Source organism: Phyllobates terribilis, unplaced genomic scaffold, assembly GCF_046119375.1.
Source record: "Phyllobates terribilis strain yellow unplaced genomic scaffold, ASM4611937v1 Scaffold_82__1_contigs__length_6685932, whole genome shotgun sequence".
Lineage (NCBI taxonomy): Eukaryota > Metazoa > Chordata > Amphibia > Anura > Dendrobatidae > Phyllobates > Phyllobates terribilis.
In genome coordinates, this window is record NW_027362842.1 from 1,177,315 (window position 1) to 1,191,521 (window position 14,207).

A 14,207-nucleotide genomic window follows, 5' to 3' on the forward strand; every position below is an offset into this window, starting at 1 on the left:
TTTAAAGCTGAGATGTGGGCTTGTTTCACGACCAAGCTATTAGCTGAAAGAATTTAGATTCTAAAATATGGACTCCTTTTCTGGAGCACAATATTAGCACAAAAGTATTAAAAGCAGAAATGTGGCCTGATTTCAGGACCATGTTATTAACACCAAACAATTTAGATTCCGAAATGTGGACTCCTAGCTGGAGCACACTATTAGTACAAAAGAACTAAAAGCTGAAATGTGACCTGGTTTCAGGACCAAGCTATTAGCACAAAGAATTTAGACTTTGAAATGTGGACTCCTGGTTGGAGCACAATAACAGCAAAAACGTATTAAAAGCTGAAATGTGGCCTATTTTCACAACCAGGCTATTAGCACAAAGAATTTAATTTTTTAAATGTGGACTCCTGGCTTGAACAAAAATATTAGCACAAAAGATTTATATGTTCAAATGTGGCCTGGTTTCAGGACCATGCTATTATCACAAAGAATTTAGATTTGAAATGTGGACTCCTCGCTGGAGAACAATATTAGCACAAACAAATTAAAAGCTGTAATGTGGCCTCGTTTCTGGAACACAGTTTAAACCGAAATAATTTCGATTATTAAATGTGGACTCTGGGCTAGAGCAAAAATATTAACACAAAATATTTATATGCTGAAATGTGGCCTTGTTTTTAGGACCAAGCTAATAGCACAATGAATTTAGATTCTGAAATGTGGACAACTGACTGGAGCACAGTATTATCACACAAATATTAAAAGCTGAAGTGTGGCCTGGTTTCATTACCACACTAACAGAAGAAAGAATTTAAATGCTTAAATGTGGACTCCTGGCTGGAGCACAATATTAGCACAAAAGAATTAAAAACTGAAATGAGGCCTGGTTTCAGGACCAGGCTATAAGCACAAAGAATCTAGATTCTGAAAGATGGACTTCTGGCTGGAGCACAATATTAGTTTAACAGATCTAAATGCTGAAATGTGGTCTGGTTCGAGAACCACGCTATTAGCACAAAGAATTTAGATTCTGAAATGTGGTTTCCTGGCTGTAGCACAATATTAGCACAAAAGATCTAAATGCTGAAATGTGGCCTGGTTTCAGGACCACGCTATTAGCACAAATAATTTATATTCTGAAATGTGGACTCCTTGCTTGAGTACAATATTAGCACAAAAGAATTAAAAGCTGAAATGTGGCTTGGTTTCTGGTCACAGTTTAAACCGAAAGAATTTAGATTATTAAATGTGGACTCCTGGATAGAGAATAAATATTAGCAAAAAAGATTGTTATGCTGAAATGTGGCCTTGTTCCAGGACCAAGCTATTAGCACAAAGAATTTAGACTCTGAAATGTGGACTCCTGGTTGGAGCACAATAATAGCACAAAGGTATTAAAAGCTGAAATGTGGCCTATTTTCACGACCAGGCTATTAGCACAAAGAATTTACATTTTTAAATGTGGAATCCTGGCTAGAGGAAAAATATTAGCACCAAAGATTTATATGTTCAAATGTGGCCTGGTTTCAGGACCATGCTATTATCACAAAAAAAATAGATCAATAAATGTGAACTCCTAGCCGGAGCACAATATAAACACAAAAGAATAAAAATCTGAAATGTGGCCTTGTTTTAGGACCAAGCTATTAGCTGAAAGAATTTAGATTATTAAATGTGGAGTCCTAGCTCGATCACAATATTAGCACAAAATAATTTAAAGCTGAGATATGGCCTTGTTTCACGACCAAGCTATTAGCTGAAAGAATTTAGATTCTAAAATATGGACTCCTTTTCTGGAGCACAATATTAGCACAAAAGTATTAAAAGCAGAAATGTGGTCTGATTTCAGGACCATGTTATTAACACTAAAAAATTTAGATTCCGAAATGTGGTCTCCTAGCTGGAGCACACTATTAGTACAAAAGAACTAAAAGCTGAAATGTGACCTGGTTTCAGGACCATGCTATTAGCACAAAGAATTTAGATTCTGAAATGTGGACTCCTAGCTGGAGCACAATATTAGCACAAAAGTATTTAATACTGAAATGTGGCGTGTTTTCAGGACTACAGTATTAGCACAAATAATTTAGATTTTTAAATGTGGACTCCTAGATAGAACAAAAATATTAGCACAAATGATTTATATGTTGAAATGTGGCCTTGGTTTCTGTACCACTCTATGAGAACAAATAATTTAGATTCTGAAATGTGGACTCCTGGCTTTATTACAATAGCATCTCACAAGATTTTTATGCTGAAATGTGTCTGGTTTCAGGACCATGCTATTAGCACAAAGAATTTAGATTCTGAAATGTGAAGTCCTCACTGGAGCCCATTTTTATCACAATGGAATTAAAATCTGAAATGTGGCCTGGCTACAGGACTATGCTATTAGCACAAAAAATTTAGATTCTGAAATGTTGACTCAAGGTTTTAGTACATTATTATCACAAAAAAATGTATGTGCTGTAATGTGGCCTGGTTTCTGTACTATGCTATTAGCACAAAGAATTTAGATTCTGAAATGTGGACTGCTGGCTGGAGTACAATATTAGGACAAAATAATTATTTGCTGAAATGTGGCCTGGTGTCTGAACCACACAATTAGCGTAAATGATTGATCTGCTGGAAGGTCGATTTCACAGTCACACAGGGATCCTATCTATGTGAACTAGCTGACTGACAATCAGCCGCCTAGATAACTGTCTGACTATCCAGTAGCAGCAGCAGAAGCAGCCTCTCTATGCTTTTACACTAACAAAATGATGTCAAAACACTCTTTATATGGAGAGGGACATGTGACTTTGGCAGCCAAAGATACAAGACTTCGTGTCTGGACACTCCCTCATCAAACACACCCCCTGCTCGTCATACAGCACCACTATCCTAGAAAAGTCCTAACAAAAGCATTAGTGATCATTTATAGAATTTTGACGATTTTGAGGAAAATGCTTGGGGATCCGAACTCGAATCCTAATATGCAATGTTCGTGCCCACTTTGAGATTGGCGAATGTTTACCGAACAAGTTCGCTCATCTCTACTCACAAGATTAATGTATGTAAGAATTGTGAAGGTGATATCAAAGGCGGTTGCTATGTTACATGGCACTTGGCCTGTTAAGATGATTTTGATTGAAATAGCCTTTGATTTCAGTAAATGTGACCTCTTAATGCTACATACTCAAATGACCATTTTCAATTCTTTACAACCTATGAAATATTTGGAAACTCTGTTGTGCAGAAAAATTTTCCGCACTTTGAGATATGTTAGATTGTAAAAAATACTGTTATCATTGGGAAGTTTGGCCAATAAAATGTAATTTATCCTTTAACGGTCAATGATGTGAACATTATATGACTCATCTGCATCCACCATTTAGGAAAAACAGAGAAAAATACCATTTGTGTAATAATTTGGAACTTAAAGGGAAGTATTAAGACTTTTGTTTCTTAAAGAATTAATACTTTTGCAGGATTTTTGCCTTAAACACCCATGGACGTAGCCTTTTTCAATGACACACAATAGGACTCAGAAAAGAAGGAACACCACACGGGCTTTGTAGCACAGTTTTTCACAAATAGCACTACACAATGTGTTGATAAATTATAACATCTAGGTCACATGTGGGGTGCATAGAAACTGAATCATTATCTAATCATGCTTATATTTATTTGTACGTGATACCAATATAAGATAAAAAGTCCATTTTATTAACAGTGTTCTATGTGTAATCCATACACGAATTAATGTTTTTCCAGGAATTGTCTTCTACTGTTCATCTCTGGCCTCATGATAATATTGTAGCATTTGGGGAAGAATATGCAGCCCAATATCCCAATTTCTGAGGCCAATATAGAGAATATCTGTACCATGACCATGTTCTTCCCATTACTGCTCAGATACGCTGGGATAGCACAGATCCAGACACTGCAGAAGAGCAGCATGCTGAAGGTGATGTACTTGGCCTCATTATAGATATCAGGTAATGTCCTCACCATGAAAGCCAGAACAAAGCTCACAGCGGCTAGAAACCCCATATAACCCAACATAAAGTAAAAGGCCATGACAGAACCTTCATTACATTGAATGATGATCTTCCCTGGATAAGTGTCCATGTCCATCTCCTGAAATGGAGGATAAACCGACAACCAAATAACGCCATTCAGAAACTGAACGAAGGAGCAGATCAGGACTACAGAATTGGGCAGTGTCACCCCCATCCATCTCCTCCAGGAGCTTCCAGGTCTGGTGGCTTTGAAAGCAATGGAAACCATGATAGACTTGGCCAGGATGGAAGACACCGCAACAGTGAAGGTGACTCCAGTGGAGATTTGTCGTAGCATGCAGGTTGTGTCATTGGGGCGACCAATGAACAGGAACACACAAAATAAACTCATCTTGAGGGACAGAAGAAGAATGAAGCTGATGTTCCGATTGTTGGCTTTTACTATAGGAGTGTCCAAGAAGAAAATGAAAATCCCTGATACATGGATAGTAATGATAAAAAAAAGTTCAGACATGGAGGAAAAAACTGCTGCCATTACATCCTGCTCATATGACAGATACTCTATTATTTTTGGAATACACTCATCTTTTTCTTCATTTGGCCATTTCTCATCAGGACACTTGTGGCAGATTTCACTATCTGGAAATAATAGAAGGAACGTACATGTATTTCGATTGCACGGCTCATCTTGAAACTTATAAAAGTAACTGTAATGATGGTACCAGTCATTATAAATTCATTTAAAGATACCAAATCATACTTGTTTTGTCTAGGTAGATAATCATTGTAATCTTACTAAAAAGGTTGTACACCATTGATGACATTTTTTTTTATTTAGAGGCATGTATTTGGGACTAAAAATCATTTTTTGCTGCCTGTCCATTGGATTTTTTAGAGCTAGACTCTACTGTTGCTGCTGGGGCTGTCATTGCTGACTCTACATTGCCAAACATCTCCTTGTATGCCCAAACGTAATTCTCTATTATGTGGCTATTGCTGCTAAAGGAACCACACATTTTATGCATTGTGATATGAGTATATTGTATGGTTGATGCAAAACTTACTCCCGTGAGGGTCCAAAAATATCAAATAGCTCAGAAAATAGAGCTAATATGTTGAAAGGCTTGTTGGCAACAAGCCATTACCTCTTCGCTTTGCTCCTGCTCTATAAAAAAGAGATCATTTTTCGAAGGCTTGATAAAAAGCCTTTGTACTTATTTGCGTATTTTGAGAACAGTAAATATGTTTCAGATAATTTAAAAGGGATTAAGTCAAAATTAATGGTGTCCTCAATACTGAGAAATACAGGCTGATACTTCTCCGTCATGCACTACAATAAGGGAAACTTTTACTCAGCTCCAAATTTATTCTACAGCAGGACAACAACCCGAAAGATACCGCTAATATCTATAAGAACTATATTCAGAATAAATCAGGCCTGGAAGTAATGTGTTAGGTGTCAGGCTTTTGCTTGATCTTAAATGGGTTCAGAGCCATCTGAGGATTCTGTGGTCTCCCATTCAGGTCCAGCTGGGGCTGATGTTGCACAGCATTTTCTTCGGTCCCAACGCCTAGCTAGTGCATGTGATACTCGGGTTGTATCTCAGGTGTTTGTGCCTAGCACTATGAAGTATAGGTTGCGGAGGGAGTCGGGGCTCCGGCAGCCTAAGTCCGAGATGCGCCGCACTGAGTATGCCCATGACATGGCGGACCGTGATTGGTGGTTCAGGAACCAGCTGATCCGGTGACCTGGCACCGCCTGATTGGTCATGGGTGTCGTCACCAATGGTGCGACAGTGGGACAGGGCTTAATCTTTAAAAGGCCTGCCCACAAACATGGTGGCACGCTCTGATCATTTGAACTAGTTGTTTGGTTGTGCACGCATATCTCCAGAGCTCCTCTAAGAGCCATATTGAGCGGGTCGGCTCCGTCCGGTAGCATGCCGGCTGAGTGCACGAGTACCTGGCGGAAATCACTCCCGCACACTAGCATCTTCTCCTTAGCGTCGCGCCTGTATCGTAGACAGGGCTACTGCTCCTAGTCCGTTCACACGTCTCCCTGCGGTTCTTGGAGATTGCGTGAACCGCTTTCGCGCCATTCCCCATAGCGTAGCGCCTGTATCAAAGACAGGGCTGCTGCTTCTCCCACGGTCGCACGTCTCCCTGCGGTTCTTGGAGATTGTGCGAACCGTCTTACCCTTTCCGTGTGCATTAACACGAAGGGCTAAGATAGTTTATAGGTGCGTCGCCGGTCGCTCTCCCTCCGTGCAGTTAACGGAGATAGAGCGTACCGCTTTACCCGTTCCTGTGTGAAGTAACACGGAAGGGTTTAACATCTTAGTTGTCGTTTGCCTTTCCACCCGGAAAGTGTTCGGCAGCAGCCCTCCAGGCTGCATCGCGGACCCCGGGGTCGGTTGCGTTCCATTAAAATTAAGTTGTCTGCAACCGCCCTCCTAACAGTATCTGAGCGCCAGGGTCTTGCCGAACATGGCCGACAATCAGCAGCTGCAGCGCTATATACAGCGACTTGAGGCCAGACTTAAGTCTCTGGAGCAAGCTGTCCCGGTCGCTGATATTACTGCAGTAGCTACCCAGGCGGCTTCTCTAGCAGCCAATATGATTAACTCGGCCGCGGTGAATACTGCAACCACTGCAAGTGCCCCATTACCCCGATTTGCTCTCCCGGAAAAATTTTCTGGGGACAGTAAAGCCTGCAGGGGTTTTATTAATTTATGCTCCATTCACTTGGAGATGATGGAGGCACGGTTCCCCTCCGAAAGAGCTAAAGTGGGTTATGTCATCTCATTACTCACCCACAGGGCTCTGGAGTGGGCTACTCCACTGTGGGAGCGGAATGACCCGGTAGTAACTATTGCAGGTTTTTTCCTTAGAACCCTAAAGAGTGTTTTCCTGGGGCCTCTGGTCACGCATGATATGGCCCTTAAACTGCTTGCGTTGATCCAGGGTTCGGCCACCGCCAGTCACTATGCCATCCAGTTCAAAACCTTAGCGGCTGAACTGGATTGGTCTGAGCGGTCGCTTATTCCTGTGTTTTGGAGGGGGCTGGCTGGGCATGTGAAAAATGCTCTATTTACCAGGGAGATTCCAACCTCTCTGGAGGAGTTAATCTCCCTAGCTAACCGAATAGATTTGCGTCATGCAGAACATAAGTTTGAGCTGGAGGTCCCTGGACCTCAGTATTGTTTGGCACCATCGTTTTCCAGACCCATTTCCAAACCCGCGGCTCCAGACCCTGAGCCTGAGGCTATGGACATATCCCGGACTGTCTCTAGCCCCTCTCGTCCCCGACCTGTACATCTCTTGGAGTGTCCCATTAATAAGGGTTCCAAGCAGTCGGGAGAACGAGTGGGTTTAACCACCGTTGGAGTAGGTGCGTTAGACTCTGGGGCGCTTTCCTCTAAATTATTATGTAAGGTGACATTGTCCTTCGGCACAGCCACGGTTGCTGCCAAGGCCGGGGTGGATTCTGGTGCCGACGACAATCTTTTGTCACTCACATTTGCCCAGAGGCATGCCATCCCTATGGAGTCTCTGCCAAAGCCCATGAACATCAGGGTGGTCAACGGTTCTCGGCTGGACACACAGATTACTCATCAGACAGTTCCCCTCACCATGTCGTTCCTTCAGGGTCACCGGGAGGTTACCTCCTTCCTTATTATACCCGGGGGATTAGATGAGGTGCTATTGGGTCTTCCATGGCTACGTACTCATGCTCCACACATTGATTGGAGTACGGGGAGGATTTCTTCCTGGGGAAAGAATTGTGTGTTCCAATGTATGATACCAGTCTCTCAGAGGGTAGCCTCGGAGCCTTCTACTAATTTGACCCCTGGCACAGATTCTTTGTCTTTCCCCGAGACTCAGGTCTCGTCAGTTTATGTCGAAAAGAATTCCCCGATAGACCTTTTGTCCCAGTCCATGAATATGGCTAGGGACGATGACGAGCCCAGTCTTACTCTTCCCCCTAGGAGGATGTTCGTTCCTCCTAATCTACAAAAGGAGGTGCTCTCCTAGGCTCATGCCCCTAAGATCGGAGGTCATTTTGGGGTCAAATGTACCACTAAGTTCCTTCAACGGTCGTATTGGTGGCCCCGGTGGCGCCAGGACGTTATGGAACATATTCTAGCGTGTGCCATCTGTGCGAGAGATAGATCTTTCTGTCGAAGTCCAGCTGGACATTGCCACTCGTTATTTGTGGCGGACTCCACAGATAGTGAGTCGGTTGACACTTCTTGTCGTACCGCTCCCGTGTTCTATGCGGGCGACAGAGTGTGGCTCACGGCTCGCAAAAATAAAGTACGAAGGGAATCTTCTAACTTTGCCCCCCGCTCTACTGGTCCTTTTAAAATTTTGGCCTGAGTAGAGTGTCAAGTGGAGGAGGATGTTAAAGGGGGGAATAATGTTAGGCATCGGGCATTTACTGGATCTGAAATGGGTTCAGAGCCATCTGAGGATTCTGTGGTCTCCCATTCAGGTCCAGCAAGGGCTGATGTTGCACAGCATTTCCTTTGGTCCCAACGCCTAGCTAGTGCTCGAGATACTCGGGTTGTATCTTGGGTGTTTGTGCCTAGCACTATGAAGTATAGGTTGCAGAGGGAGTCGGGGCTCCGGCAGCCTAAGTCCGAGATGCGCCACACTGAGCATGTCCGTGACATGGCGGACCGTGATTGGTGGTTCAGGAACCAGCTGATCCGGTGACCTGGCACTGCCTGATTGGTCACGGGTGTCGTCACCAATGGTGCGACAGTGGGGCAGGGCTTAATCTTTAAAAGGCCACAAACATGGCGGCGCGCTCAGATCATTTGAGCTGGTTGTTTGGTTGTGCACGCATATCTCCAGAGCTCCTCTAAGAGCCATATTGAGTGGGTCGGCTCCGTCCGGTAGCACGCCGGCTGAGTGCACGAGTACCTGGCGGAAATCACTCCCGCACACTAGCGTCAGCGTAGCGCCTGTATCGTAGACAGGGCTACTGCTCCTAGTCCGGTCACACGTCTCCCTGCGGTTCTTGGAGATTGTGTGAGCCACTTTAGCGCCATTCCCCATAGCGTAGCGCCTGTATCAAAGACAGGGCTGCTGCTTCTCCCACGGTCGCACGTCTCCCTGCGGTTTTTGGAGATTGTGTGAACTGTCTTACCCTTTCCGTGTGCATTAACATGAAGGGCTAAGATAGTTTATAGGTGTGTCGCCGGTCGCTCTCCCTCCATGCAGTTAGCGGAGATAGAGCGTACCGCTTTACCCGTTCCTGTGTGAAGTAACACGGAAGGGTTTAACATCTTAGTTGTCGCTTGCCTTTACACCCAGAAAGTGTTCGGCAGCAGCCCTCCAGGCTGCATCGCGGACCCCGGGGTCAGTTGCGTTCCATTAAAATTAAGTTGTCTGCAACCGCCCTCCTAACATAATGTAAGTAATCACAGAGGATCTGTGATTAGCTCTCCAAGTTGTTTGAAACAACCTCCTTGCCGAGTGGCTTCAAAAACTGTGTTCAAGCGTGCCTAGACAAAATGTGTGCTTTGATGCTGTTTTGATGGCAAATAGTAGTCACACAAAGAACTATTGTGATTTAGATTTCTTTTTTTTTACTCACTTTGTATTTTGTTAATTGATAATAAATAGTGTTGAGCATTCCGATACTGAAATATCGGGTATCGGCCGATATTCGCGGTATCGGAATTCCGATACTTAATTCCGATACTATTGCAATATCGTATACCGGAATCGGAAGTTCCCATAATGCAATGAGACATTTTCATTTTATTCAGCCAATGAGGATCCTAAGAAGTGTGGGCACATCCTGTTAGGCATGTAGGCATCTTAACTAATGGCATGGCTGTGATTGGCTGCTGAAATGATGTCATGATGCACTATAAAAGCCACCGCCGCCATTTTGAGCTCACTCTGCTGTGAATTCAGTTAGGGATAGGACGCTGTTGTTCTGAGGGACAGTTTTAGCTACCTATTTGCTCTATACTGCTTTACCCAAGCTACTTTCTAAATCACTGTGCCTTGCAGTGCTAGTGCACAGTTCCCTGTGCTGTTCACCGCTATCTGCAAGGTCTGTGTGTGTGAGTGCAGCTCACCCTGTAGTGTGTGCTTCAGCCAAGTCTGGTTGTAGTGCACTCAGTGTGTGTCACTGCCTCATACATTGTCCTTTTTTGCCAATTCATAATTTTTCCTGATATCTCCTATTAGTGTGGTGGTTCCATCTGTATTCAGCTAAATTGGTTCCAAACACACTATATAGGAGTAGATAGAGAAATTTTTTTCCGTCTTGCAGCACTAGTGCACAGTGCTCTGCATCTGTACTGTTCACCGCTGTCTGCAAGGTCTGGTGTGTGAGTGCAGCTCACCCTGTAGTGTGTGCTTCAACCCCGTCTGGTTGTAGTGCACTCAGTGTGTGTCACTGCCTCATACATTGTCCTTTATTGCCAATTCATAATTTTTCCTGATATCTCCTATTAGTGTGGTGGTTCCATCTGTATTCAGCTAAATTGGTTCCAAACACACTATATAGGAGTAGATAGAGAAATTTTTTTCCGTCTTGCAGCACTAGTGCACAGTGCTCTGCATCTGTACTGTTCACCGCTGTCTGCAAGGTCTGGTGTGTGAGTGCAGCTCACCCTGTAGTGTGTGCTTCAACCCCGTCTGGTTGTAGTGCACTCAGTGTGTGTCACTGCCTCATACATTGTCCTTTATTGCCAATTCATAATTTTTCCTGATATCTCCTATTAGTGTGGTGGTTCCATCTGTATTCAGCTAAATTGGTTCCAAACACACTATATAGGAGTAGATAGAGAATTTTTTTTCCGTCTTGCAGCACTAGTGCACAGTGCTCTGCATCTGTACTGTTCACCGCTGTCTGCAAGGTCTGGTGTGTGAGTGCAGCTCACCCTGTAGTGTGTGCTTCAACCCCGTCTGGTTGTAGTGCACTCAGTGTGTGTCACTGCCTCATACATTGTCCTTTATTGCCAATTCATAATTTTTCCTGATATCTCCTATTAGTGTGGTGGTTCCATCCATATTCAGCTAAATTGATTCCAAACACACTATATAGGAGTAGATAGAGGAGCCTTTCTGCAGCATTGGGCCCTGCAGCCCCAGCCAGATTAGTATTAGCCTATTTTTTGCAGCCTCATCTATTGCATTGTAGGTTACCTTCCTACATTGTAATAGCTACAAAAAGTTTGTGATACTATCGTTATTACATCTTTAGGCACATCCAGTGTCTTTTTGTGACAAAAAAAACCTAAATAAAGTTCACCAAACACTCCACTTTACAGTTGTGTAGGCCACATTAGCTCATATTAAAGTCTAGTCCACACTTTATAAAATTAGTGTTTCTTATACCTGTTAGCAGCTGTTCAGGAATAAGCACACTAAGCCCTTAGTACTTTTCTGCCTATCTTTATCAGTCTACCAAGATGAAGAAGGCAGGGAGTAAGGCATGTGGTCGTGGTCGTGGGCGTGGGCGTGGAGTTTCTGCAGGGAGAGGACGTGAGGATTCTGTGCCTGCAGGGAGAGGACGTGGGGATTCTGTGCCTGCTGCGGGCACCAGTGACTCAGCATCCCCCAGTTTTACCAGGGAACAGTCCTTTATGCGCAGCTTTGTAGGAGCTAGCCGTACCCCACTGCTGCGCGAGGACCAAATTGAAGCCGTTGTCGGATGGATGGCAGCTAACGCATCGACTTCAATTAGTTCCAGATCCTCTCAGGTCCTGAGCACTGAAGAGCACCCATCTGTCTCTTCACCACCTGCCAAATTGCCCAGGCAGTCAGAGAGCCCTGGACAGGAGCCATCTCTACTTCTGTTCTCTGAATCTCTTGGCTTGGAAAGAGGGGGCCAGCCAAGCAGAATTCGAGAATTTGAAGAAGAGGTAGTATGCAGTGATGCGCAACCGTTTTGTCTCTCTGAATCTGAAGAGGCGGGTGGGCCAGTGCCTATGGTCAGCAGCACACCTCAGTACGCATCTGATGATGAGACTCAGGTGCCACTTTCTGGTGCGTACTGTGCTGTCGAGACTACCCAGGAGAAGCAGTTGTTTGAAGAGGGTGGTGTAGATGATGAGGTCCTTGACCCATCATGGCGTGAGGGACAGGAAGGTGGTGGGAGCAGCTCTGAGGAAGAGATTCCCCGAACGGCCCAAAAAGGAGGGAGAGGGAGGGGGCAGACTTGGTGGCCTGTAGCCTCCACTTCGGCACCCATTAGGAGCATGGCTCTTCCAAAATCAAAAGCGGGCGCTCCCAAGACTTGCAGTGCCTGGTCCTTTTTTGACACAGTTGCAGATGACATTTGCTTTGTCAAATGCAAGCTGTGTAATCAGAAGGTGAAAAGAGGGAAAAGTGTCAGCAACCTCAATACCACAAATATGTGGAAACATGTGCGGACCAAGCACGTGGTGGAGTTACACAAACACACTGAAGACCTAGGCCAACCTACAGCGCCACCTACCACCTCTTCAGCTCGTGTTGTAGCCTCTTCCTCCAGCTCACACACAGCTGGTTCGGCTTCCTCACAGGATCGCCATGGAAGAATCTCTGGCACTGTTGTACAGAGACACAGTGTAATTCCACCCACAGCACCACTTTCCCAGTCATCCTCACACTCCCAGGCCAGTCTACAGCCATCGTTAGCACAGGCATGGGAGAAAAGGCGCCCATACTCGGCAAACCACCCCCGAGCACAGGCTCTGAATGCTGGCATTGCTAAACTACTGGCCCTTGAAATGCTATCATTCAGGCTGGTGGAGACTGACACATTCCGTAACTTTATGGCATTGGCAGTCCCACAATACAACGTGCCCAGCCGCTTTTATTTCAGCAGGCAAGCCGTCCCTGCCCTGCAACATCATGTGGAGGGAAAAATTAAACATGCGCTACAAAACGCCGTCAGTAGCAAGGTCCACCTGACCACTGATGCGTGGACCAGTAAGCATGGACAGGGACGATACCTTTCCCTCACTGCCCATTGGGTAAATGTTGTGGAGCCGGGTACAGATCTTGAGAGTGGCGCTGTACGTGTTCTGCCAACTCCAAGGATTGCAGGAATCCAGTCTGTACACTGACTCCTCCTCATACTCCAGTTCCTCTGAATCAGCGCTGCAGGAGCCGTCACGGTCTACCTCCACATCGACCCGTGAACGGTTACCTGTTATGATGACCGATATGAGCACAGCCGTGGCCAAACGTCAACAGGCCGTATTAAAATTAATTTCTTTGGGGAATCGAAGCCACACAGCGCAGGAGCTCTGGAATGCCATCAAGCAGCAGAGTGACGTGTGGTTTGTGCCAGCGAATCTCCAGCCAGGCATGGTAGTGTGTGACAATGGCCGAAATCTGGTGGCAGCTCTGGGCCTAGGCAACCTCACTCACATCCCATGTCTGGCACATGTGCTCAACTTGGTCGTGCAGAGTTTTTTGAGGGACTATCCGGATCTTGATGCACTGCTTCACAAGGTCCGCATAGAGTGCGCTCACTTGCGGCGTTCCAGCAATGCAAGATCACGCATTGCAGCTCTGCAGCGCCGATTATGTCTTCCGGAACATCGCATCATATGTGACCTACCCACCAGGTGGAATTCAACGTTACATATGTTGGAGAGGTTGTGTGAGCAGCAGGCAGCAGTAATGGAGTACCAGCTGCAGCAGGCGCAAACAAGTCGCAGTGCGCGCCGTTCACACTTCACCACCACTGAGTGGGCCTCTATGAAGGACATTTGCCACGTTTTGCGTGCCTTCGATTATTCCACGCGGATGGCGAGTGCAGATGATGCACTAGTCAGCATGACTATCCCCCTTATCTGCCTGCTTGAAAAAACACTGCAAGCACTAAGGGACGAGGTTTTGGAAGAGGTGGAGGATGAGGAGTCACAAATGCCATCTGCTTCTCTACAGTCTGCGCAACGTGGTTCCTCACAAAGGCCTAGGCAGGGGACACTTTGTGAGGAGGATGAGGAGGAGTCAATGGATGAGGAAGACATCTGTCCAGAGGAGGGAGGTACACAATGCTCTAGTAGTCAGTATCTAGAGCGAGGGTGGGGTGATGCAGAGCAGGCAGAGATCACGCCTCAAGCAGGGGACAGCGTTTCTTGGCCAGTTGGCAGTCTGCAGCACATGGTTGATTTCATGCTGCAGTGCCTCAGAAACGACCGCCGCATCGCCCACATTCTCAACACGGCTGATTATTGGGTGTCCACC

General features: G+C 45.3%; 1 protein-coding gene across 1 annotated transcript in view; it reads right to left on the minus strand.

The window, feature by feature from the left end:
* Positions 1-3,732: 3,732 nt before the first annotated feature.
* LOC141197269 (vomeronasal type-2 receptor 26-like) overlaps positions 3,733-14,207 on the minus strand; it is a 681,141-nt gene continuing 670,666 nt past the window's right edge. The window contains exon 8 of the mRNA XM_073662656.1: positions 3,733-4,634. Coding sequence (XP_073518757.1) covers positions 3,733-4,634 — 902 coding nt within the window. The remainder of the gene's footprint in view (positions 4,635-14,207) is intronic.